Consider the following 23,582-nt stretch of genomic DNA (forward strand, 5'->3'; position numbering starts at 1 on the left):
ATCAAGAGGTATGGTTTTGGCTCTCCAGAATGTTTGGTCTCACCACCTGGTTATGCAGCGGTTGGCTGAGGAGTTGTGTTCTCCACTGAGGACCATTGAAGGATATAAGGGTACACAGATATTAATAGCAAAGGTTTTTTTGAGGTGTGATTTTTCCTTGCATTCACACCAGGGATCCACTCCACTTTTCCTTGCATCCACTCTGGGCAGCGCAGTCGCATCCATAACAGCTGTTCATGATGAGAAGGAGACAAAAGAAGTGGGGTAACTGATTTTTGGGGGCTTGCCTGTAGTTTTCCTCCTGTCGTTTTCCTTTCTCAGCTGTCCCCTGTTTGCATAAAAAAAAATCCAGCTCTGTGGTTCCGAAATGAATTTGAGAGCTGCTCTGTTTGAAGGGAACAAGTATGTCTGTAACAATACCCAGGAGCTAGGATAAGTGTTCTTCTCTCTTCTCCCAGTAAGAAATTAAATTTAAATGACTGGGCATGACTTAGTTGAGCTCCAGTGCTTCACTTTCCTCTGCACAAAGCCCTAACCAATAACTTTGCGGTTACTTCTTCCTTTTGGAAGACGTCTTTGAAGCTGAACTGTTAGCACATTAATGCATATGCTGATCTTGTCATAAACGCATTCTGCAAAACAAGATCAGCATATGCATGTCAAATCCATGTCAAATCCTGGATCAGCACAGGAAAGCACTTGAGGACGAGGGCAGACGGGTGGCACGGTGTGAGGCTGCAGGGACTGAGCTGTGTCGTCATGGCCTTCGTGCCCCCATCCTGCAAGCCCACATCTGGGAAATGGCAGCTCTACAGGGCACGCTTCCCTCCACCCGTAGAGCTTTAGGAGCCCAGGGGTAACCACCAGACAGAGGAACTCAGCCCTGTGTACAGACCAGGTTGGGTTCCCAGCAGCTCCTGTGCTCACAGGTCCCTGGAGGAGGACATCACCCATCAGCTGAGCTGTAGCACTGCTGGATCTGCTCTGCCCCAACACAAGCCATCCCCATCTCTCAGGTGAACAACCTTGTCTTTTAGGATTACCAAATGCCACGACACAACTAAATGATTGGCTTTGTTGACTTCCAGTGACTTTTCCCTTGATCTAAGGGCTGCAAGCTGTCTTGCTACCTATCTGCACCCCTTGCAAAAGGCAGGAGCAACCCCATTAACTCCAGCTGGAAGCATAGATTGGTGGAACCCTGCTGAATTTTGTCTTGCAGCTTCCATACCGACCTCATATCGGGGCTGGAGAAGGAGGCACTCCACTGTTTTCCCCATTGGTCAGCTGCAGGTGGAGTTACCTACAGGAGTGGTGAGTCAATAGGGTCTGACCAGTGGGGCCACACGTGTGCCACTCACTAGGAGGGGACCAGGAGGACCTCCCAGCTCAGTGGAGAGGCACTTTTTTTTTTTTTTTTTTTTTAAAGCTATATAAATCAAAATTGGAAGGGGCTGGAGGGAAGGTGTGAGATTTTTTCTTGTGTTTTTTTTTCAAGAGTTAACGTTTTTTATCCTTAATAGATTTATAATATGCAGGTCCCTTTATTTGTTTCTATAAAATTAACTAGTAAATTTAAAATGGAAAAATGCTAGTAATAGGAACCAGGCTATCTTTGCCAACCCTGAAATGTTGCTGTATTTATGAAAGGCAGACAAGGGCATTTTTCCTTCTGCCAGGTCTTGTGCTGGAGTGCCACATGTTGGAGGGTTATAAAACTTTTACTAACGAGAAGTTGGAGGAATGCTGACTTTCTAATTGCACTTTTTTTGGGTACAGGCTGCTGTTTGTTTTGGTCTTTAAAAAAAAAAAAAAAAGTGATTGTAATTTTGAAGTCTGCAAGTTTTAAATGTAGGCGAGCAGTGTGGGAAGGTATGGAACCCGGTGGTCAGAAATGGGGCTGGAAAGAACTCGTGAGCATTGAATCCTGCACGTTTCAGCTCAGTCAATGGGGGTTTTTGTCATTTGCTTCATTGGGAGGGTATTTCTTTGCCACCTCTGTAAAGCAGCAACATTGGGTTCCTGCTGAGAGACCTGGTAGGGCCTTTGGGAGGAACCTCAGCCCCAGCACTATGCTACTGTAGATGCCATAGAATCATAGAATGGCTTGGGTTGGAGGGGACCTCAAGGATCATCAAGCTCCAATTCTCCTGCAGGATGCAGGGCCACCAACCTCCATATCTAATAGCAGCCCAGGCTGCCCAGGGCCCCATCCAACCTGGCCTTGAACATCTCCAGGGATGGAGCATCCACAGCGTCTCTGGGCAGCTGTTCCAGCACCTCACCACTCTCTTGGTAAACAACTCATAGTAAAGAATATTGTTGGCCTTACAGATTTCTTGAAAAGCAGGTTGTTAGGCAAGTGTAATTGAATTAAATGGATTAGCTCACAGTAAATGCTCCAAGAGGGATTAAAGTGCTGAAGAGCTTTGTGGAAAATGGGAGTCTCTTGATGTCAGAGGGATTAAAGCTTCTTTGTGCAGAGATGGGTAGTTCCCATTCCAGATAATTCCAATGTGTGTTTCTCTCCCTCTCTTCTTTCTTCTCACTGTCGTTTTTTTGCTATTACTTCCATGCTTGGAAGAGTGGCAGTGATGAAATTGTTTGACATTTCATTCTTTAAATCTAAACCATCACAAAGTGCTTTATGAGGATAAGAAGCAATGCTCTGGGAATTGGGTGTTTTCTTCTCCTTCTGGAATATTCTCGTATTATAGTGGGGAGAAGCAGGGTTAGGGCTTTGAGAAATGCCTTCAGCTTGGGCTCCTCTCGTCCACCACATGTTGCTGGGAAAGAAATTTGTCACCAATGCATACCACTGACTCACAAATCCCAGTGGTGACTTCAATGAATTCAGCTGAAACCCAACAGAAATTGCATTTCCAGCGGTGTCTGCATGCAAGATGGGCTCGTGTAATACATCACGTCTCCTTTGGCAGGTGTGGGGCCAACCACTTCAATCCAGAGTAGCAGGTTACTCTTATTTTCATGAAGGTACCATAATGAAGGCAACCTGTTGGGAGAGCACATAACCCTTGAGAGGTGTTAATTGTAGAATGGCCTGGGTTGAAAAGGACCACAATGATCATCTGATTTCAACCCCCTGCTATGTGCAGGGTCACCAACCAGCAGACCAGGCTGCCCAGAGCCACATCCAGCCTGACTTTGAATGCCTGCAGTGATGGGGCATCCACAACCTCCTTGGGCAACCTGTTCCAGTGCATCACCACCCTCTGAGTGAAAAAATTCCTCCTAATATCCAGCTTAAATCTTCCCTGTCTCAGTTTAAAACCATTCCCCCTTGTCCTATCACTATCCACCTTCATAAGCAGCCATTCCCCCTCATGTTTATATGTTCCCTTTAAATATTGGAAGGTCACAGTGAGGTCTCCTCAGAGCCTTCTCTTCTCCAAGCTAAACAATCCCAGTTCCCTCAACCTTTCTTCATAGTAGAGGTGCTCCAGCCCTCTGATCATCTTAGCAGCCCTCCTCTGGACCCACTCCAGTGTTGTGAACACCCCAGTTTTCATTTAGGGTCCCTGCTCAGAGATTTTAGAGGAGGTAACACACAGCTTTTGAGGTGCCTGTATTCCCAGAAATTTGTGTTATGGTGATTGCAGGCTTCTGGGCTGAGGATGTATGTTGTTACCATATTATATGTTGTTTCCATTGCTTGCTTTTTAGCTGGGATGTCAGGGATGGACATGTTCTGATGGAGGGAAAAAGGCTTCCACCAACCGAACTTGGGAACTGGGTACTGTGTGCATCAGGCAGCAGAAAGCAGCTCCTGTATTCTGGCTATGGCTGACTGCTTGTTGGAGATGGGAACAACAGCCTTAATGAGGCCAAAGACTGTTTTGTAGGATTATTTTTGTGATGGTTAGACCAAACATTACATATGTGGGCTCTTACTGCGAGGTTGGTGCTGTTGTCCTGGCCAGCGACTTGCAAAACAGAGCTGTAAGGTAGGGGGTATTCTTCCCATAGAATCATAGAGTCACAGAATGGCTTGGGTTGGAAGGGACCTCAAGGATCATGAAGCTCCAACCCCCCTGCCACATGCAGGACCATCATACTCCCCATTTCATACCAGCCCAGGCTGCCCAGGGCCCCATCCAACCTGGCCTTGAACACCTCCAGGGATGGACGGGGCATCCACAGCCTCTCTGGGCAGCTGTTCCAGCACCTCACCACTCTCTTGATAAAGAACTTCCCCCTCATATCTGACCTAAATCTTCCCATGCTTGTTTATATCTGATTTATGCCTGGTTCTTATCTATCACCTCCTACAGGAGTCCAATCCTGGCTCCATGGAGGCAATAACAGTGTTTTCTTTGGGTTTGGTGAAGCCAGCACTCTAACTCAGGCATTGGTCTTGTTGTCCTGGAATCCTGTTGGGAGAGGGAAAGTGGTCTGCCTGAAAATTAGAAAGAAAAAAAGTAAGAGGAGATTTAACACTCTTTTCATGTCTTCATTGATGGCTCTTGTCGTCCCTGGTGGTGTTGAAGAAATGTTTAGATGTGGTGCTAAGGGACACAGTTTGATGGGGAAATATTGGTGGTGGGTGGACGGCTGGACTGGATGATCTTGGAGGTCTTTTCCAACCTTGGTGATTCTATGGTAGCTGTCTGATTTTGTGAAGAAATTCTATAGGATTGTAACGGAAAGGGAAGCTTTGGCTTTGAGGAATTCTCTGCAGTTTCCCCATTGGCCTTTGGGGGGCAGATAATGTCTGGGAAATAGCAGATTTAGGAGTTGCATGAGCACATTGTGAGATTTGAAAGTTAGGACATTGGATGTGAAATATATGTTTGTAATCTGTAACTTTAATTCTTCAGTAACTTCTCATGCTTTAAAAAGGGATGTCAACTTAAAGAAGCAAGGTGAGACCAAGTTCTGATTCATTCTTTAACTCCTGTGATTCTTTAACTCCTGATTCAACCCTGTGTTGCCACCTAGCTTTTCAGTACATCAGTCTATAGCTCTCAAGTTGACTTTATAACATCTCCCAAAGCCAATGGCAATTTGAATGGGGTCCTACAGGAAAAATATTTTTCTATCACAGAAAAAAACCCCAACAAATCAAAGCAGAATAGTGCTGTAACAGGTTCTTCCCATCTGCAGCATGCTCTTGAGTTTGCAGGGATGTTTCTATCGGGCTGTGCTCTGCAGTTCTTTGCTGCTTTCAGTCTTACAGAAGAAAGTTGGGAGAGAAGATCTGTGCTGGTGGTTGGCTGCAGTTGGGGTTCAGCAAAGGGACCTGTTGTCCCACATTGTTGGTATGGTTGAGGACAGCTTCTGATGGTGGATCCGGACTGTGTGTTAGATCCAAAGCTCAGTGCTTCTTCCCAAGTCTCATTTAAGAAAAGCCAAAAGATGTTCTGTCTGTGGCTCAGGGCTTTCTGCTCTCCTTTTGATGGGTCTCACTGTGTTCCAGGCCAATCCAGACCGTCTAGGAGAGGTGCTTTGAACACTGCCTCTTTCTCAGGATCTCAAGAAAACCAAAACCAGGCCGATAACTGGAAACAAAAGCAGAATCTTGAAAGGAAACTTATCTGCACAGAGTTTGACAAGGCCCAGAGAGAGGGTGTGTGAAACAGCAGTCTGGGAACTCCCACAGAGAATGGGATAAAGGAGTTTAATCTGGGGCCAGGAGGGGAGGACGAACACTCCTTTAGCTGTATAACTTTCTGAGGGTCAAGATAAATAAGTGCAGCTCAGAGCCCCGAATCTGATGAGCTGCAGCCTGATTCCCTATCCTGGCTGAGCGAGCAGCCCTTCCTCCTTTGTGATTCCCAGCACGCAAGGTGGAGGTATTATGCAGAGTGATTCTTAGCAGAGCAGCTTCAAATAGGCTGTAGTCACAGGGGATGGGAAGGGAAAGGCTCTGCCCCATAGGGTGGTGGGCATGGAGCAGCTCCCAAGGGCAGTGAGCACAGCCCCGAGCTGCTGGAGCCCAGGGAGCATTTGAACATGGCTCTCAGCCATAGGGTTTGGGGTGGTCCTCTGTGAGGCCAGGGGTTGGGCTCGATGGTCCTCATGGGTCCCTTCCAACCTGGGATATTCTGTGTTTTTTTATGAGAAAGCAGAGAAGAAAAACCAGAACAAAGTGTGGCGTTCAGCATTACAGATAGCACGGGGCTTTGTAGCAAGGCTCAGGTGTGGGGCTGCAGTCCTTGATGTGTGTGGAATGCTTGTACAACAGCCTTCCTTCTCTTGCTTTTAGGCCCCTTATCTAATTTTCAGCTTCTCCTCTCTGTGTAAATGTGATAAATGCACTTTTTAATCACATAACCAAGCTACTTTTGATGCCTGCGCGCAGATATCTTGTTCTCGACAGCAGAACACACAGAAGTGTAAATCAACACCTTGCTTCATAAAGCACTTCTTAAAAAATGACTTTTTGACTTTAATTGTGCAGCTGACCCAGAGGACTCGGTTGTCCGAGTCCTTTTATCAGTGCTAATGTGATAAACTTCTCTTTACAGCTCCCGGGAAGGAGAGCACCGAGTTCTGATCGCTCCCCGTTCTGCACTGCAGGAGCTCCAAAGAACAGCAGAAGTTTAATAGCTTTCTGATAAAGTGCTGAATTAACCAAGCTACTCTTTATGATGAATGTTGAGGATATAAATAACATTGACCTTGTCTTATGGATAGGGAAAAAGGAGCAGGATTATGGGGATGACGATCGTAGAACCATTAAGGTTGGAAAAGACCTCAAAGACCACCAAGTCCAACTCCAACCCATCCCACCCTGCCCACATCCCTCAGTGCCACATCTCCATATCTATTGAACACCTCCAGGGATGGTGACTTCTCCACTCCCTGGGCAGCCTGTGCCCAATGCCTGACCACTGCTTTGGAGAAGAGATGTTTCCTATCATCCAGTGTATCCAACCTGACCCTCTCCTGGCACATTGAGGCCATTCGTAGAATCATAGGATCATAGAATGGCTTGGGTTGGAAGGGACCTCAAGGATCATGAAGCTCCAACCCCCTGCCACATGCAGGACCACCAACTTCCACATTTAATACCAGACCAGGTTGCCCAGGGCCCCATCCAACCTGGCCTTGAACACCTCCAGGGTCCTATTCATAAATTGTTGGGTGAAAGTAAAGGGAGAAATCTTCGTTCTCTGTTGCACTCTGGGTGCCAAAATATATCTGTGCAGAGGTGATATTTGGGAATGTTGCTGTTATGAGTTTGATTTTTAGCACTGGGGGGGCGGGGGCTGAGGTGGAGCAGTTGTTTATAGGGAAGAAGGAGTGGTGGCAAGTTGAAGTAGGACCTCTGGCTTGGGTTGGAAGGGACCTCAAGGATCATAAAGCAATCTCTGCAGGGCGTTTGTTGGAGGAAACTGATTGAATGCCGCATTTCCTAAGTTATATTTTTAATGACCGAATATCAAGTGAAAAAGAAAATAGGTCTATATATCCATCACTTTTTTGGAGCTCATTTCCTGTGCTGGTGGTGAACTTCGTCAGACAGACCTCTGACAAATTGTTTGCTGCGATAACCAGTTAACACCGAGAAGGCAGATAGGCAGAAGCTCTTATCATCTTGACAAGCGACGGGGTTTTAGTTAAAACTGAAAACAGAAGCTGTGTCAGCGTGTTGAGTTTACACCTTGCAATAATAATGCGTGCTTTTATCTGATCTGAGGGGGATTTTATAACTTTCAAATGGATCTCTGGCGGGGAGCCAGCCGCACTGTCATTTTTTATTAACTTTCTCCTCTCTTCCCCTGTAGCCAGTCTGCTTTTTGTAATGTTGTTGAAGGGGTATGTATCCCATTCCTGGGGATATGGTGAAACGATATTTTAGAGTTCTGTGTCTCAGCCCATTAGAGGGGTCCATAAAACAATCACAGCAGTGAATGTTCAGTAAGTAATCAAAACCACCGAAGCCAACCACAGCAGTACTGCAACCTTGTCTGAATAATAGAACCTCTTTTGCTGTGCCTTATCTACCATCTCATCAGGAAAGAGCTAATTAGATTCTTCTAAGAAGTAAATATTGTCAGTTTGTTGGTGGGTGGAGGTGACGGGAGGTAAGACTCACTGTCAACATTGGCAAACCGAGGCAGAAAACAAGACAAAGTCATAAAAAACCTATAAAAAGCTAATTGAGTTTTAAAGGAGCTCATTCACCGTGTAGGAGGTGTAGCAACTTTCCCTTTTGGTGTGTGGCTTCTGGAGGCAGAGCCTGGGGAGCCCATGGCTGCCTTGGTGCTCCAACCCAGCCGTGTGGGATGGGTGTGGGGTTAAGGATGGGTTCCCTTTGTTCCAAGCAGCTTTAGACAGCTCTGCTCCCAGTGTGTTAAGCCAATGCATTTGATTTCTCCCTTAGCACATCTAGACTGGGGTCTCGATGGCTTACTTGAATTGCAGTGGCTTTGCAGAACTTGGTGCTGCAGCTTCGGGATGGACAGGCAAATACTGGGATCAGTATTACATGGAATCACAGAATGGCTTGGGTTGAAAGGACCTTAAAGGTCATGGAGCTCCAACCTCCTGCCATGGGCTGGTTGCCCCCACCAGCACTGGCTGCACAGGGCCCCATCCAACCTGGCCTCAAACACCTCCAGGGATCGGGCACCCACAGCTTCTCTTATTTAGGACTCTTGAGGGACAGACTTGAATGGCAAACCCCCAAAGCCACGTCATGTAAGGTTGGGCATTTGGTAGAGGGACATGCGGGCAGTGTGAAAGTGGACAGCTTGGGGGAAGCAAATGTAAAAATGCTAGAACTGCTTTCACCCCAATTCTTTCTATCCTCTGTTTCTGGAGAGATAACAGCAAAAAGAATTGATTCTATATTCAGCCAACAAAGCCTGAGCAGCAGCTCCTCTGCTGTGCAATGGGCAGTGCTGGTCTGGATGTGACAACAAGCATCGAATGACCTGAAGCTACGGGCTGGAGAGGGGAAGCTCTGTTTGCTTTTGTATCAGCCTGGAAATAGGGTTTGTGTTTGGGCTGTGTCTGCTGGCTGAGTGCTGTGCACGGGCCAGGGAGGGTGGCTGTGCTTGGAGGCAGCCCCAGCTACGTGAAGCAAACGCTTCGTGTGTTATTGCTAAATGTAATGCTAGCTACGAACACACATTTGGTTTCTAAACTTTATTGTCACGTTAAGCAGAGAGCCGAGAGATTGATAGTCTTGTATAACAGAGGCAATTTTACCAAAGGATTCGAAAACGCACTCGCTTTCATGTAAACCACACCAAAAGGTAAGGGGGGTTTTTTATTTTATTTTTGTCCCTGGAGGGCTCTTCTCCTCCCCCATAGCCACAGGTTGCTGTGTTTTCAGGGGGCACGCTGGAGTGTCGCCCCTGCTTTGATGTGGTTCCTCAAGTGTGCCTCCTCATTGGGCTCCCTGCAGATGCCTTTATGTGAAACAGAACATTAAAATCCAAATGTTCCTGCTCTGCAGGTCGTTTTTCATCCTTTATGGGCAACGTCAAATATATTGCATAGTTGTGCTGCTGCACCCCGGCCCGGGAGGGAGCGGGTCTGGGAGGGAAAGAGAGAAGGTCTGAGCGTGAGCTCCTTGCGGTTAAGCCCAAATTTCTCTTTAGCTGCTTCCTCTGGGCCTCTCCCCAGCTCTCTCTTTTTCTCAAGGTGAAACTGAAACCTCGGTGACTTCACCCAAGCCTGCCCGAAGTTAAAGAAAATTTGATATTTCTCACTTGTAGGTCACTTCAGTCCATATTATTTCCTGCCAAGAGTGGGGGTGGGGGGAATGCCCTACTGTTAATGAAAAAGCAATTACTGTTCTTTCTGGTGTGTGCGTTGTGCAGCTCCAGCATCACACCTGGGTTTCAGGGCTGGGGTTGGAGGGACGTGGGGTGGGATGGGGGACGCACTCAGTGCCCTATGGAAGGAACAGCCACTGTGCTGTGTTGGTGTTCAGTGGTGTTCTGCTGGTTGGTGTTCCATTGTAGTTCAGTGATCAGGCTTAAAACTACTGGGAAACCTCTTCTCACACAGGACTTTTCCAAATTCCCCAAACTGAAATTGTTTTTGGTGGGCTGGAGAGCTCTGAGGGCACTGGGAGTCCCTCTGGGTTCTTTAATGCCTCAGGAGGTGGCACACACACTTTTGTTTTCCCTGCTGTGGACTTGGAATCCTGTCAGAATTCTTCTCTTTGTGAGCTTCAGTTCATGAACAAAATTAAAACGATGCAAAATGCAAAACGTGGCCTTTGTTTGAGACGTTGAACTCCTTGAGTTGGAGCAATGACTTTTCCTAGGGCAGGCTTTCTTGCTTTTCATTCTTCAAATGAATTCTACCCATCCGTAGGCATTATGTGCTGCCGTGTGCACCTCCTGTGAGCATGGCTGAAGGAATCATGGGATGGCTTTGGTTGGAAGGGACCTTAAATCCTAGAATCACAGAGTCATAGAATGGCTTGGGTTGGAAGGGACCTCAAGGATCATGAAGTTCCAACCCCCCCCCTCCACATGCAGGACCACCAACCTCCACATTTAATACCAGACCAGGCTGCCCAGGGCCCCATCCAACATGGCCTTGAATAGGATGGTTTGAGTTGGAAGGGACCCTTAAAGGCCATCTGGTCCCACTCTCTGCAATGAACACCCGCAGCTCCTGTTCCTGTATTCATGTAGTAACACCTCGTGTTTGGAAAGGCTTTGGAAAGCCATTGGGTGGCAAGGCGCTGTGCTTCCCAAAGATATTTGCAGGGTCCTCTGGGGAGACTTAATTCCATGCTCAGCCTAAAACACTGAGTGTTACATGCTCGTGGTTTGGGCATTGAAGGTTGAAGCCAAGAACTGTGTCCTTCTGCTTGCTAGTCCAGCTTGTTCTTCTCCCATGACCACTTCTCATCCTGTGATCTGCCTACACCCTGTTAATGATCTGTATGAAGCTCAATGTTTGATGTAAAACTCTCATTTTCCCATTCTTTTTCCTTCTCTTTTTAGAGGGGGAAGAAAAAAAGAAAAGATTACATAAATTTGAGCGAATTTAAAGAGTATGCTGAGCTTGCTTTTGGTGTGATTTACAGTGGATCCAACATTATAACTTCAGTACACTTTGGTTGAGTAACTTATGTCATTAGTGGGTGTATCTGAGAGGAGAGCTGAGCTCGGACCTCTTTGTTGTGTGGGCTTCAGAAGGACCAAGAGCTCACTCCCCTTTTTGAAGTCCTAATTCCCTTTATATGGTGTTGCAATGCCTTTCTATAGAGCGCTGTCTCTGAAGTTAGAGATTTCTAATGCAAAAAAGGCCACTTTTCCCCAATTGCTTCAAGTATTGGCATTGCTAGCAAAATTTGTCTTGAGCAGTGCTAACACAGACCTTGTCCTTTTTGGCTTTGCTGGAAAAAATCCTTACTGTTGAGACTCCTCCCTTAAGAGATCTTCCCAAAGAGGCCTTTTTGGTAGTCCCCTTGCTTAGCCCTTACTGCTCTCCTAACGGCAGCACTTGCAGAGATCCTACATCGTTCCAACCACTAGAGGTCAAGATTGGGCTGTTGCACGGCGCTCCGTTCCATCGCTCCAACCCTACTGCAGCCACTGTCCGTGTCACTTATATGTTCAGTTTTGCAATCATTGCAGCTATGGTGAAGCTGGTTGTGTGTGCAGATGTGTGCAAGGTGGGCTTTGCCTTGCAGCCCGGTGGGTTTTGTAGGGATGGAGAGATTTTTTCGGTCTTAATATTCTTCAGATCTACACCAGTGATCTGTCTCTGGGGTGTTTCTTCCCAGGGAGGGATTCAAAAGGGAGCTGAGCTGAGAGAGGCTGTGCAATTAAAACTCACTCAGAAATTCTTTTTGTGGGATGTGAATCCTTGGTAAGCGTTGACAAGGAAATCATTTTGAAGGTTTGTGCTCTCCATGGTGTCCAGCCTGATCTTGGAGGTCTCCAGCACTGCCATTGCCTCTCCTTGTGCTCCAGCTCAAAGCTCATTTTCAGCTCTTGGGCAATTGGGGCTAAATGATTTTTCCTCTTAGAAGCCAAGAAAGCTTCTGCTGCAACTTGCATGCACTGCTCTCTGCTGCAAAGGGAGCCAGGGCTGAGGGAGCTGCACTGGGGCCGCATCCTTTGCTCCACGTGGCTTCCTCCCAGGCCGAGCATCCTGGTTGAATACCTTGCACAGATCGTTCTGTAAATCAGCAACGCCGCAATTAAGATCTCCTGGGGTACCACAAAAATGCTTTCAGGAACCTCTGGGGTCCAGATGTGGAATGTTTTGTGCTGACACGGGTTGAAAAGAGGAACAAATCCAACGGTTAAGTAGGTCCTTTAATTTAGCCTGTGACAGTCACCACATGGCCTATGGGCTAATATTTCTGCGTCTGTGCTGTAAATAGATCAATATGGCAGTACGATGGGTTTGGCATTTTGATTTGTGAAGAGTCAGAATATTGTTTGTATTGTTGCATAATCCCTGGAATGGTTTTGAAATGAATCTTCTGTTTCTTTGGAATATCTGGGTTTGGAAAAACATAACATTTCAAAGTTCCATTAAGTGTGTGTGTTTTATTTTGTCTCATTTGTCGTATTTCATGACTGATTGCATCTTTTGGCCAAAAAAATACATCCGAGGATGCTGTCGTAAAGCTTGAAATCTGCTTTTTTTCTAGGCACAGCAGCAAAGAAACCTGGACAATATTGTATCGCAGCACCCCAGGATAAGCGGGGGGAAGAAGTCCAAGAAAGAAGCCTGCGCAGGCTCAGATTTGGAGGTAAAGAACACTAGCCCCATGTCTGAGCAGGATTCGGGTATCCTGGATGTTGAAGATGAGGAGGAGGATGAAGAGGTAACTGGATGCCATCGAACTCAGGCCATTGGGCAGCGTGGGGTGATAAGCTGTGTCTCGGTGCTCACACCTCACTCAGTGTTTCGTGCTCCTTTGCAGCACGCCATAAAGATGCTGAGCAGACAGTGGAGCCTTTCTGAGTTGGGTCATTTTGCACTTCTGTCCTTGTTAGCAGGCTCAGCAAAGATGCTTAATGTGGTAGAAGAGCAGAGCAGCTCCTGCCTTCAGTCCTGTAGTTCTGTGGCCTTTCAAAGCAGATAAATTCCTGCACAGCACGCAGGATGTTGATACTGAGCTTCTTCTGTGCAGTGTGTCTTGTAGCAGATGCATGCTTTATGCTGAGACGAGTTTCATTAGGACAGAATTTTTGTAGATGCAATTGTAGTTCCTGATGTGTTTCTGTTGCTGGCCCTTTCTTTAACAGTGATTTCTTGTAGTAGAACTGTAGAATTGGAGTTGGAAGGGGCCTTTAAAGGGCATCTGGTCCCACTCCCTGCAACGAACAGGGACATCCACAGCTCCATCAGGTGCTCTGAGCCCCATTCAGCCTGACCTTGGGTGTCTCCGAGTGGCACCACCTCTCTGGGTCACCTGTGCCAATGCCTCACTGCCTTTAGTGCAAAAAACTTTCCCCTTATATCCAGTCTAAATCTCCCCTCTTTTAGTTTGAAATGGTTTCCCCATGTCCTGTCATAACAGACCCTGCTACAGAGTTTGTCCCCTTCCTTTTTACAGCCCGTTTAGATACTGAAGGCTGCTCTCAGCTCCCCAGAGTTCTCTCTTCTCCAGGCTGCACAGCCCCAGCTCTCAGCCTGTCCTGAGTAAGAGGTGGTAGGAGAGGTGTTCCATCCCTGGGATCATTTTTGTGGCCCTCCTCTGATCACACTCCAACAGTTCTATGTTCCTCCTGTGCTGAGGATTCCACATCTGGATGCAGTACTCCAGGTGAGGCCTTACCAGCACAGAATAGAGAGGCAGGATCACCTTCCTGCCTTGCTGGCTGTGCTGCTTTTGATGCAGCCCAGGATGCAGTTGACTCTCTGTGCTGTGGGGACACATTGCTGGCTCATATCCAGCTTCCTATCCACCGGAACCCCCGGGTCCTTTTTGGCAGGGCTGTGCTCTTTCCTCACAATCCCCAACTTGTGCTGATAGCGGAGCTTGCAGCAGCCCAGGTGCAGACCTTGTGCTCAGCCTTGTAGAACCTCATGAGGTTCTGTGCCCACTGCTCAACTTGTCGAGGTCCTTTCCCTCATCTGTGCCACAGTTCCATGCTCAGGGCTCCCTTTCCCAAGTTTGTTTTGTTGGGTTCTTTCCATCTGAGATCACCGCTTCCTAACAGGGAACGAAGCCTGTAGTACAGCTCAGATCCCGTGTGTTCCACTGGACGGTGTAAGTACCAAGGAGGGGAGATGAATACCGCAATTCGTGCAGCACAGTGCAATAACCCTTTAATTGAGGAGCATCTCCCAATTGAGGAGCATCTCCCCATTCCCGGCGCTGTGAGCTCTGCCCGCAGCTGCCCGGCAGCGGCCGCTGTCCGTGGTGATGAAACGGGGCGGGCGGGTCCCGCTGCGGCGCTTCCCCAAACTCCTTGCCCTCCGGGGTTTCTTTTCTCTGGAAAGAGAGCTATTTTGTTTTATTTTATGGGTTTTTCTTCGGTTGTTGGTTTTCTTATTTATTTATTTTGTTTTTCTGCTTTTTTGTTTTTGTTTTCGTTATTCTGTTTTTTTTTTTCCCCCTCACATTTTTCTCTTTTTTTTTTTCTTTGTCTTTTTTCTGCTTCTTCTCCGCCTCCATCATTGTCTTCTCCCCCCTCCCCTGTCGTCATCTTCAACCCTTCATCGTCTTCTTCCATTTATTTTTCCTTTTTTAGTACAAACGGATGGCAGTCTGGGGCCCCCAGTACAAGAAAGACAGGGAGATGCTGGAGAGGGTTCAGAGAGGTCACAAAAATGATCAGGGGACTGGAGCACCTCCACTACAAAGACAGGCTGAGGGAGCTGAGTTTGTTCAGCCTGGAGAAAAGAAGGCTGCGGGGTGACCTCATTGCAGCCTTTCAGTACCTAAAGGGAGCCTACAAACAGGAGGGGGATCAACTCTTTGAAAGGGGAGATAACAGCAGGACAAGGGGAAATGGTTTGAAGTTGAGGGAAGGAAGATTTAGGTTGGACATCAGGGGGAAGTTGTACAGAGAGAGTGGTGAGGTGCTGGAACAGTGGAACAGCTGCCCAGAGAGGTTGTGGATGCCCTGTCCATCCCTGGTGGTGTTCAAGGCTAGGTTGTTTGTGGCTCTGGGCAGCCTGGTGTGGTATTAAATGTGGAGGTTTGAGGTCCCTTCCAACTCTTTCTATTCTGGCCATTCTGTGATTCTGTCGTCTAGTAATAGAGTTGTTAAATCTAAGGGATCAGTATATGTGTTATAACTGAGAATGACTTCAGCCGGCAGCTGAGAACCCTCCCCAGCTGCTCACCTACTCCCTCTTTTCACCTTCAGTAGGTTGGATGAGGTCTAAGGGACAGAAGTGAGAGAACTCGTGGGCTGATTGTATAGGTGGCTTAATAAGCAAAGGGAGAAAAGAAACCCTGTTGTTGGTGCAGACTCAATCACTGCCCACGTCCCGCCAACAGATGGATGCCCAGCTGGTCTCCAAGCAGTGGACATCTTCTGGGGAAGCAAAACAAAACAATCTACAAATTTCCCCAATATTTCATTGCTGAGCACGATGTATGGAATGTCTCTTTTGTCAGTTTGGGTTTAGTATCACAGCTGTATCCCCTCCCAGCCTACTCAGTAAGAGCACAGTGAGAAGCAGGGAGGGCACTGCTGCTGGGTGGGTCAGTAATTCTCTTAATCCTAGCTCAAATTGGTACAGGTGTACACTGTTAATGCTAAACTCTTTGGTGAGGTTTCTGGCAGTGACATGGCAACATCAATATTGTTTTCCATGGCTAATGCTTATTCCCACCTTTTCAACTGGTAGCTTGACCTCTGCTCCTTCCAATTCTCTCCTCTGTGTAGTGACAAAGAGGCAGAGTACTGCTAAGGCAAAGCTTGATACTTCTGTTTGGAGGACAGCCAGTGGTGGGTGAATCTGGGAAGGAGGAATGAAGGGTTCGTGCCCCCAGTCCTACTCAGAGCTGAAAACAGAATGATACTCGGAGGTGGTTCTTATGAAGTGTTTGGCAGGAGAGACCTTCTGATCCCACTCCCTGGCTGAATCTGCAAAAAGTGGGTTAAATACAATCCTTTTAATCTCTGGGAAATACCTGAGCCCTTCAGCAGGCTGCGATACAGAGTTATCCATCAAGGATGGATGAACTTATCCAGAGATCTCTCAGTTCCTCCCCCCATTCATCCAGAATTAACAAGAGAAGCTTTGAAAGGAGCAGAAGAGCAGAAGAGTTTTGCTTCTACTGTTGCATTTATTTTTTATGTAGATCATTTTCTCTCTTGGGCAGCAATGGGGAGCTGTGCCAGCTACATTCAAGAGGACCATTGTGAGGCGTGGTTCCCCACTCCATTAGAGTTCTGCACTCTGGAGACATCGTAGTCCAGACAAATGCTTCACTGTGGTGGAAGCTCCCACTGTAATGAGAGCAAGAGCGTGGGCACAGCTGTAAAGCGAGCTGGGAGATGACTTTGAGTTCAGTTTTTATGAATGTCAAGTGGTAGGAGGAGGATCAGTGTTTCATACTGAGCAGCTCCACGGCCTGCTCTGTGTGTGCCAGCTGCTCCCTTTGTAGTGTTCTGGATGCTTTTTACTACAAAGCTCATCCAGATTCTTCTCGTTTCCAGTGATTTTTCTTTTGCCATCCCGTTGAATACATCACGACAAAGCTCGCCTGCATTCTCCCTCATTTCTTCTTGTTCCCCAGAAGTCTGGCCAGCCGTTTGTGACGTGGTTGGGTGGGAATGGACCTCCTGGTTCTCCTCTGTGGGAGAGGGAAGGATGTAAGGAAAGAGTAACAGCCCCTCATCTCTCACTGAAGAACAAATCAACAAATTCCAGATGGTTTTCTGTTTGGAGAGGGAGTTCGGCACTGAGGACATCAGCAGGTGTGAGGTGTAGTGAAAACTCATCATACTTCTGGCATTCTTTCAGGTTGACCTGGCTGTAGGAGTGTTGTAATTCTCTAGGTGAACGTAAGAGATTGATGGCAGCTTAGGGAGCTAGAAGTGGGACACCAGAGAGGCGCTCTCGGCTTTTCCTCATAAATGGCTGTGTTGGGTGCCATCACCCTCCACTTTCTGCTTGCTCTCAGTAGTAATTCCACAAAAAAAAAGCACATCTTGGACATGGAGAGAAAACTTTTTGTTTCCAGACGAAGCTGTCTGCCTGCTGTCTCCAATGTCAGTCAGAGTGAGATCAGTCTGCAGGACGATGCGGCTGCTTCCAGTACTGCAGTGCTCTGAGCATCTTCCAACAACTCCCAGGCTGCTGGTACCCAGAGAGATAAGATGAGGTTTATTGAAGTTATACAAAATCAATGCTTCTTTCAGCAGTGGGGGCTTATTTTGTGAAGTGAACACATTCTGAATGTTGGTCAGGCACTGGCACAGCTGCCCAGGGAGTGGTGGGGTCACCATCCCTGGAGATGTTCCAGAACTGTGGAGATGTGGCACTGAGGGACGTGGTCAGTGGGCATGGTGGGGTGGATTGGGCTTGGTGAGCTTAGAGGTCTTTTCCAATGTCTGTACCATGTGAAGAGAGCCAGGGTGCCAAATGTCATGACTGGACTTGTAGCTGCAGTATTGTGTGTGCATGCGTTCATTGCAAAGATGATCACGGGACTGCAGCACCTCCACTACAAAGACAGGCTGAGGGAGCTGGGCTTGTTCAGCCTGGAAAAAAGAAGGCTGCAGGGTGAATCATTGCAGCCTTCAGTACCTAAAGGGAGCCTACAAACAGGAGGGGAATCAACTCTTTGAAAGGGTGAGTGACAGCAGGACAAGGGGAAATGGTTTGAAGTTGAGGGAGGGAAGATTGAGGTTGGATGTCAGGGGGAAGTTCTTTACAGAGAGAGTGGTGAGGTGCTGGAACAGCTGCCCAGAGAGGCTGTGGATGCCCTGTCCATCCCTGGAGGTGTTCAAGGCCAGGTTGTTTGTGGGCCTGGGCAGCCTGGGCTGGTAGGAAATGGGGAGGTTGGTGGCCCTGCATGTGGTGGAGGATTGAAGCTTCACGATCCTTGAGGTCCCTTCCAACCAAAGCCATTTTATGATTCTCTGATTCTGCACCAGTGAGCCCATGTACTTGGGTTAATGGGTCCAAGGGACAGATCACTAACCAGTGTTTGTGGCTCATGAATCCTGGTGTTTCAAAGTGTTTTTTTCTTTCCTAATGAAATAGGAGCAAACGTATCTATGCTTGTGTCATGTCATTACATCAGAAAGTAGCAAGGATCAGAGAGATTAGAGCCACTGTATTGCAAATTTGTATAGAACCAGACTGGAGCATCTCTCATCAGAGACATCGTAGAATCATTATTGAATCAATTGGTGTTGAAAAGGACCCTTAAAGGCCATCTGGTCCAGCTCCCCTGCAGTGAACAGGAACAGCTACAACTCTGTCAGTTGCTCAGAGCCGTGTCCAGCTGTATTTCTAGGGATGGGGCATCCACCAAGCCACCTCTGGGACATGGTTGTGACCGTGTCAGCTGCAGATGAACATTTACACTGAAAACTTGGCTGTAATGGGTTAAATTTTCTACAGTCAGCATTGAACCCAACTGAAAGTGCTCCTGCAGAAAGCAGGGGTTGGGCTGTTTGCAGAGGCTGACAGCTCTGTACCGTGAGCGTGCCGAACGCGGGGTTTGGGAACGAGGTCTGCGGAACAGGAGAACTCTGGACAAAATGAATAAACTCTTTGTTCTGCGAACTAAAAGGGAAAAAAAAAAAAAAAAGATTAGGCAGAAGTGGATATGTCGGAGGAGTAATCGGTTCTGTTGAGGTTTATTTCTGTTTTTGAATGCTGGCAGTGCAGCTTTGGGGAAGAAACTCAAATAGGTGCTAAAGGGGAAGTGCTCAGCCTGAAGGATGCCCGTGTTTCCCTTGTGTTGGGGTATGGGGAAAGTTGCATGAGATTCCATCTGGGAAAGTGGATTCCTGTTTGAAAAACCATTTATGTGCCTTCCTTTTGCCTTAGAAAGCAGCTCTTACTGCCCGATGTGCTGAAACTGCCTGAGTTCTGCATTGGTCATGAATTCATAGAATGGTTTGAGTTGGAAGGGGCCTTAATGGCCATCTGGTCTCACTGCCTGCAATGAATGGGGATGCCTGCAGAGGCTGAAATGGGTTCCAGTGGCACACTGTCACTGCTGCTGTGGGGCTGGATGTGGACAGGATGCTCCTTCAAACTTCGTGGGTAGAATCTCAGCACAAAGTTTGGGTGCTCATTTTCTCATGAGTGCATTTCTGATATTGCACGCAGCCGTGTCTGGGAGCCTTCTAAGTGGATTAGCAATATTAAAATTATTGATGTCTCAGATATTAAGTCTGCAGGAACGTCCAGCGTATTTTTTTGTGAGCATGTGTGTGGGCTTAAAAGCTTTTACAGAAGATCAGAGACTGTGAAAATGTTGCAGTCTGGTTTGAAAGAATTTCTCTGGAGGAGTGAGCTCCATTTTTGGCAATAACCCGATTTCATGAATCTTTATCAGAAATATTTTTCTGTGGGCTGCGTTCAGCTAATGCCCCAAATCCGAGAGGACCAAAACCGTCTGATCCTGAATTCATCTTGATAGGAAAACATCTCCTGCTGTGATGGTGGTGGGAGGAGATGACAGATCTACCCTCCTTAGAAGAGCACAGGGAGCTCTCAGATCCACCCCATGCAGCTCCCAGTGCTGGTGGTGGTCACTTGGGATGATCGAGCCCAGTGTGTCCTGGCATCCCTCTCCTTCTTGTAGCCATCTCTGGAGGTTTTGCACTCTAGGATTCCTCAACCAGAAGTGCTCTAAAAAAAATCCCCAAATTTCCCTTTCCAAACCCGTTCTGCACTCCCCTACCCAAAGCCATTGCTGCAGAAGAGGCCAGCTCACCCCAGGTGCTTTGGGCAGCGCTGGTGGAGATTGGAGATTGGCATGCCCTCATCCAGCCACAGCCTTCTCCCTGCTCCATCCTACCTCCTTTTGAGCAAAATGCCTCTTAAGCATAATTAAAAATAAACATGTTTCCCAGGCCTGTCCATTGGTCCCTTTCATCTTTCTCCTTTTTTTTTCCACCGCGTGTCAACAGAACACTCCCTTCCTCTCTGGATTTTGGGGGAGAAGGAGGGTTGCTTTAGCTTTATGCCTTGGCCAAAAAGCTTAATGCTGTGTTGGCTTCAACATATCCAAAGGACAGAAGCTTCTTGTATGCAAATTTCCCCTGTGATCTTCCTCTTACCCTCTCTCCTTCTGTCCCACCCTTCCAAATTGTGCTTCCTTGTCCCTACGAGAGGCTCACTACTGCTGTTGAAAGGTGCTGGAGTCTGTGTGTCTTATTCTCTCAAAAAGAAAAAGAAGAATTCGTGCTTTTAAAGAAATCAAACTAAAAATATAGAAAAAGGCTGTTGTTGTTATGTTGCATGGGTGCCAAGGATGCTTAAACTTGTATTGAAGCTTATGGTCAAAATTAAATCTCTGCTGAGCTGGTTAACAAAAGGATGAATGTGATTTCAGAGGGAAACTCAAATGGAGCAAAAGTAATATTCAGTGATGGTTTTCTAGTCTGAGAAACTTTTAGAATTGTACGTGAAGATATGTAGACAGGTGTCAATAATTGCTGTGAGTGCAGCCCTGAAATCAGTGCATCTCTCAGCCTCATCTCTCAGTGCAGACTTTTGAGCTGCACTGATCTCAGTGTGGTGGGTTGACCTGCACCTCGTGCTGACCTCCTCCTCTCTTCCAGGTGCCTGGGGCCCAGGAGCTGGTGGACTTCTCACCCGTGTACCGCTGCCTGCACATCTACACCGTGCTGGTGAGTGAGCCCTGCTGCTGGCAGCCTGCTGAAACATAAGGAGATATTTTCTCCCACTGCTGCAGTCCTTGGGTTTGTAAGCCCAGTGCTTCTACTTTTGGTGCAGATTCATCCTGAAAGAACTCTCCTCTGACTGCAGTAACTTCGTTATTCAGTGCAAATTGAGAGGTTGAGGGGAGAAATGATTTTAGAGATCTTATTTGTAGTACTTTGGAGAAGTTTGCTAGAGTTATGCTTGCTGCTGTCCAACCAAACCCCAGTGTCACTGTACCACATCCAGTTTCCCAACAGTTGGGCTTTTTCTCCTTTACATGCATTGGAAAACGTGGCTGGACTGGAGGTGCTCTGTGCTTGCATTTGGTTGCTGGCCAAGCCATTCTGTGATAAGGTGACCTTTGTAGCTTGCACCTTGACTTTTAATTTTCAGCACACCTTTGGCAGTGTATGAGCCTTGCAGCATACAAATCTCCCAACCCCTAAACCTGTGATATTTGCATCTGTTCCTTAATGCTGGTAATGTCTTCTGCTGAGCTCTCTGAGGCTCTCTCCTGCAGCTGGGCAATGGGAAGCCAGGCAGCACATGAAAGCACAGCTCTGTTAGCAGCTTTCCTCCCCTTCCTCAGTGGAGCCAGGCTTGAGAGAGCATTGTTTTTAGAGGCACTTCTGAAAGACAGGCTCTCCAGCAAGACATACAAACGAATTTGCAAAAGGAAAAGAATTGTCATAAAAAACATTTATGTAAAATCTTTTTTGTGCCTTCATCTGTTAATAATTATGTAATTTGGCTTCATGGCCGTGATTCTGTAGCGGAATGAATAAGTTAACCTACCCAAAATGTGTTACTCTGTTTATCTTGGACAAAGGCTCCCACTCAGAGCCGGCACTGGAAGCCCGGTGCAGGGAGTGTGCTAATTGAAGATTACAACTGGGCTGAAATGCTTTGTGCCTTTCAAAGTGTCACTTTATTTGGAGAAACTTCAGTGAAGTCTATGTATAATGAAAACAGCCTTAGGAATCCTATTTGTGTAGCTTACAGGTTGGGTTTTTTTTTGTTGTTAATGCAAGGGTATATGCCTGGGTAATTATACATAATGCTGTTATGGGAAGGATGAGGAATTCTCATTGTTGGATGTAGCAGTTTTGTGCATTGGAAAGGTTCACGTTTACGCAGTGTTGTAGGCTTGGGGCTCAGGGTGTCACTGGAATTTTGTTGTTTCTCCACCTCGTTCCTTTGCTTATTGCCTTGGAAGGCGATTAGTTGTGCAGCTCTCCAGAGCGTACGAAGGAAAGCCAGGCATTGTGGCCAATGCTCTGCAGCAGATCATAGAATCATAGCATGGCCTGGGTTGAAAATGATCTCAGTGACCATCTAGTTTCAACCCACTGCTATGTGCAGAGTCACCAACCAGCAGACCAGGCTGCCACATCCAGCCTGGCCTTGAATGCCTCCAGGGATGGGGCATCCACAGCCTCCTTGGGCAACCTGTTCCAGTGCCTCACCACCCTCTGAGTTGGGTCATCTCCTCCTGCACTGAGATCCTTCGGTCCTTCTTCTCTCTCTCCTATTTCAGCCAAAAGCAATGAGCAGAGAGAAAAGGTGTGCTGGTGAGATAGGAGCAGAACGATGCGAACCCCCCTAGGAAAGCCTCCCGAAAAGAAAGTTGCCCTTTTTCTGACCTGTGCTCAAAGCCTGAGCTGACTTTCTAGGCCCAACTTGAGCTGAACAATGCCAAAGATCCAGCGAGCGTCGAGGGAAACGACCACATCAGTGTCAGACGGAAGGATCATAATGTAATAGTTACCAAAAAATCCTAATATTTGTCATTTACAATAGCGTTATCTAAATGCTTGGCCTGCAGTTAAAAAGGCCCACGTTGAATAAACATTGAGATATTTATTATTTTTAGTGAAATCGACCTTCCAGTCACCTCGGTTTTATGGCTGTGCTGCTTATAAATTCCCAAAGGATTATTTGAAAAATCCTACTCATATCTGCCAGCCTTATCAGCAGGGCAGAAGTTCACATATTGTAAGGCGAGGTCAGCCTTCGGTCATGGTCTTACAGACGGGGCCAGGCACCTGTAAATCCTTCCTTCAGCAACCAAGGCGAAGTACAATATCAAACGGCAGCGAGACTTTTCCAGGAAGCGCTGAACTTTCTCAGGAAGGGCAGAGGAGGGGGAAAGAAAGTGAACAAGGGTCAGGCGGTGGTTAATGGAGAGCTGGGCCTTGGCGCGGCAGGACGGGCCCCGGTGGGATGCTTTATGGGGCCATTCATCGGCGATCCCGTGTCGTGTGGGAAATGGGCCTGGAGACGTTGTCCTGAGGAACACATGGGCGTAGGGGAGGCTTTGAATGCTTGGAGTGATGGAACAAAACATCGCAGGAGTGCGTGTGTCCTTTGTGTTTGCTGGATAAGCTTTTGTTGCTTCGTTCAGCTATGCGTAGTGATTGCAGTTAGCCCTTTGATTTCTTGACTGTCGTGTCAGATTTGGAGTTTTGTCCCGAAACAACAAGTTCTTACCCAGACTGTGATCTCCTTATGTGACAAACGTACATTGAATTGCATGAAATAAGGCTTTACAGGTGAAGTTTCACGTTGGTCTGAGTCACTGGCCATTCAGCAGCTTTGTATTTCAGTGGGCATCCTGGTAGTATTGAAAAATGTACAACATCCTTTTATTAGGAAGAGTAAAACAAAACAAAAAAAAAAAACAAGCAAAAGTACCTGGAGAAAGCTGTGAACTGGAACTGTAGGATCATTGAGTATTCTGAGTTAGAAGAGACCCATAAGGTTTATGGAATCATAGAATGTCCCAAATTGAAAGAAAACCATAAGGA

General features: G+C 47.1%; 1 protein-coding gene across 6 annotated transcripts in view; it reads left to right on the forward strand.

Annotated features, from left to right (window-relative positions):
- The window catches only part of EXOC6B (exocyst complex component 6B), a 242,439-nt gene that overhangs the window by 89,565 nt on the left and 129,292 nt on the right, over positions 1-23,582 (forward strand). For 5 of the 6 annotated variants that reach the window (XM_090139927.1, XM_090139931.1, XM_031588119.2 and 2 more), the window contains 2 exons: positions 12,605-12,781; positions 20,673-20,741. In XM_090139927.1, coding sequence (XP_089996053.1) covers positions 12,605-12,781; positions 20,673-20,741 — 246 coding nt within the window. The remainder of the gene's footprint in view (positions 1-12,604; positions 12,782-20,672; positions 20,742-23,582) is intronic. The other variant, XM_090139928.1, reaches the window with a different exon arrangement.

This window comes from Phasianus colchicus, chromosome 4 (assembly GCF_987193195.1).
Source record: "Phasianus colchicus chromosome 4, bPhaCol1.hap1.1, whole genome shotgun sequence".
In the NCBI taxonomy this organism is placed as follows: Eukaryota; Metazoa; Chordata; class Aves; order Galliformes; family Phasianidae; genus Phasianus; species Phasianus colchicus.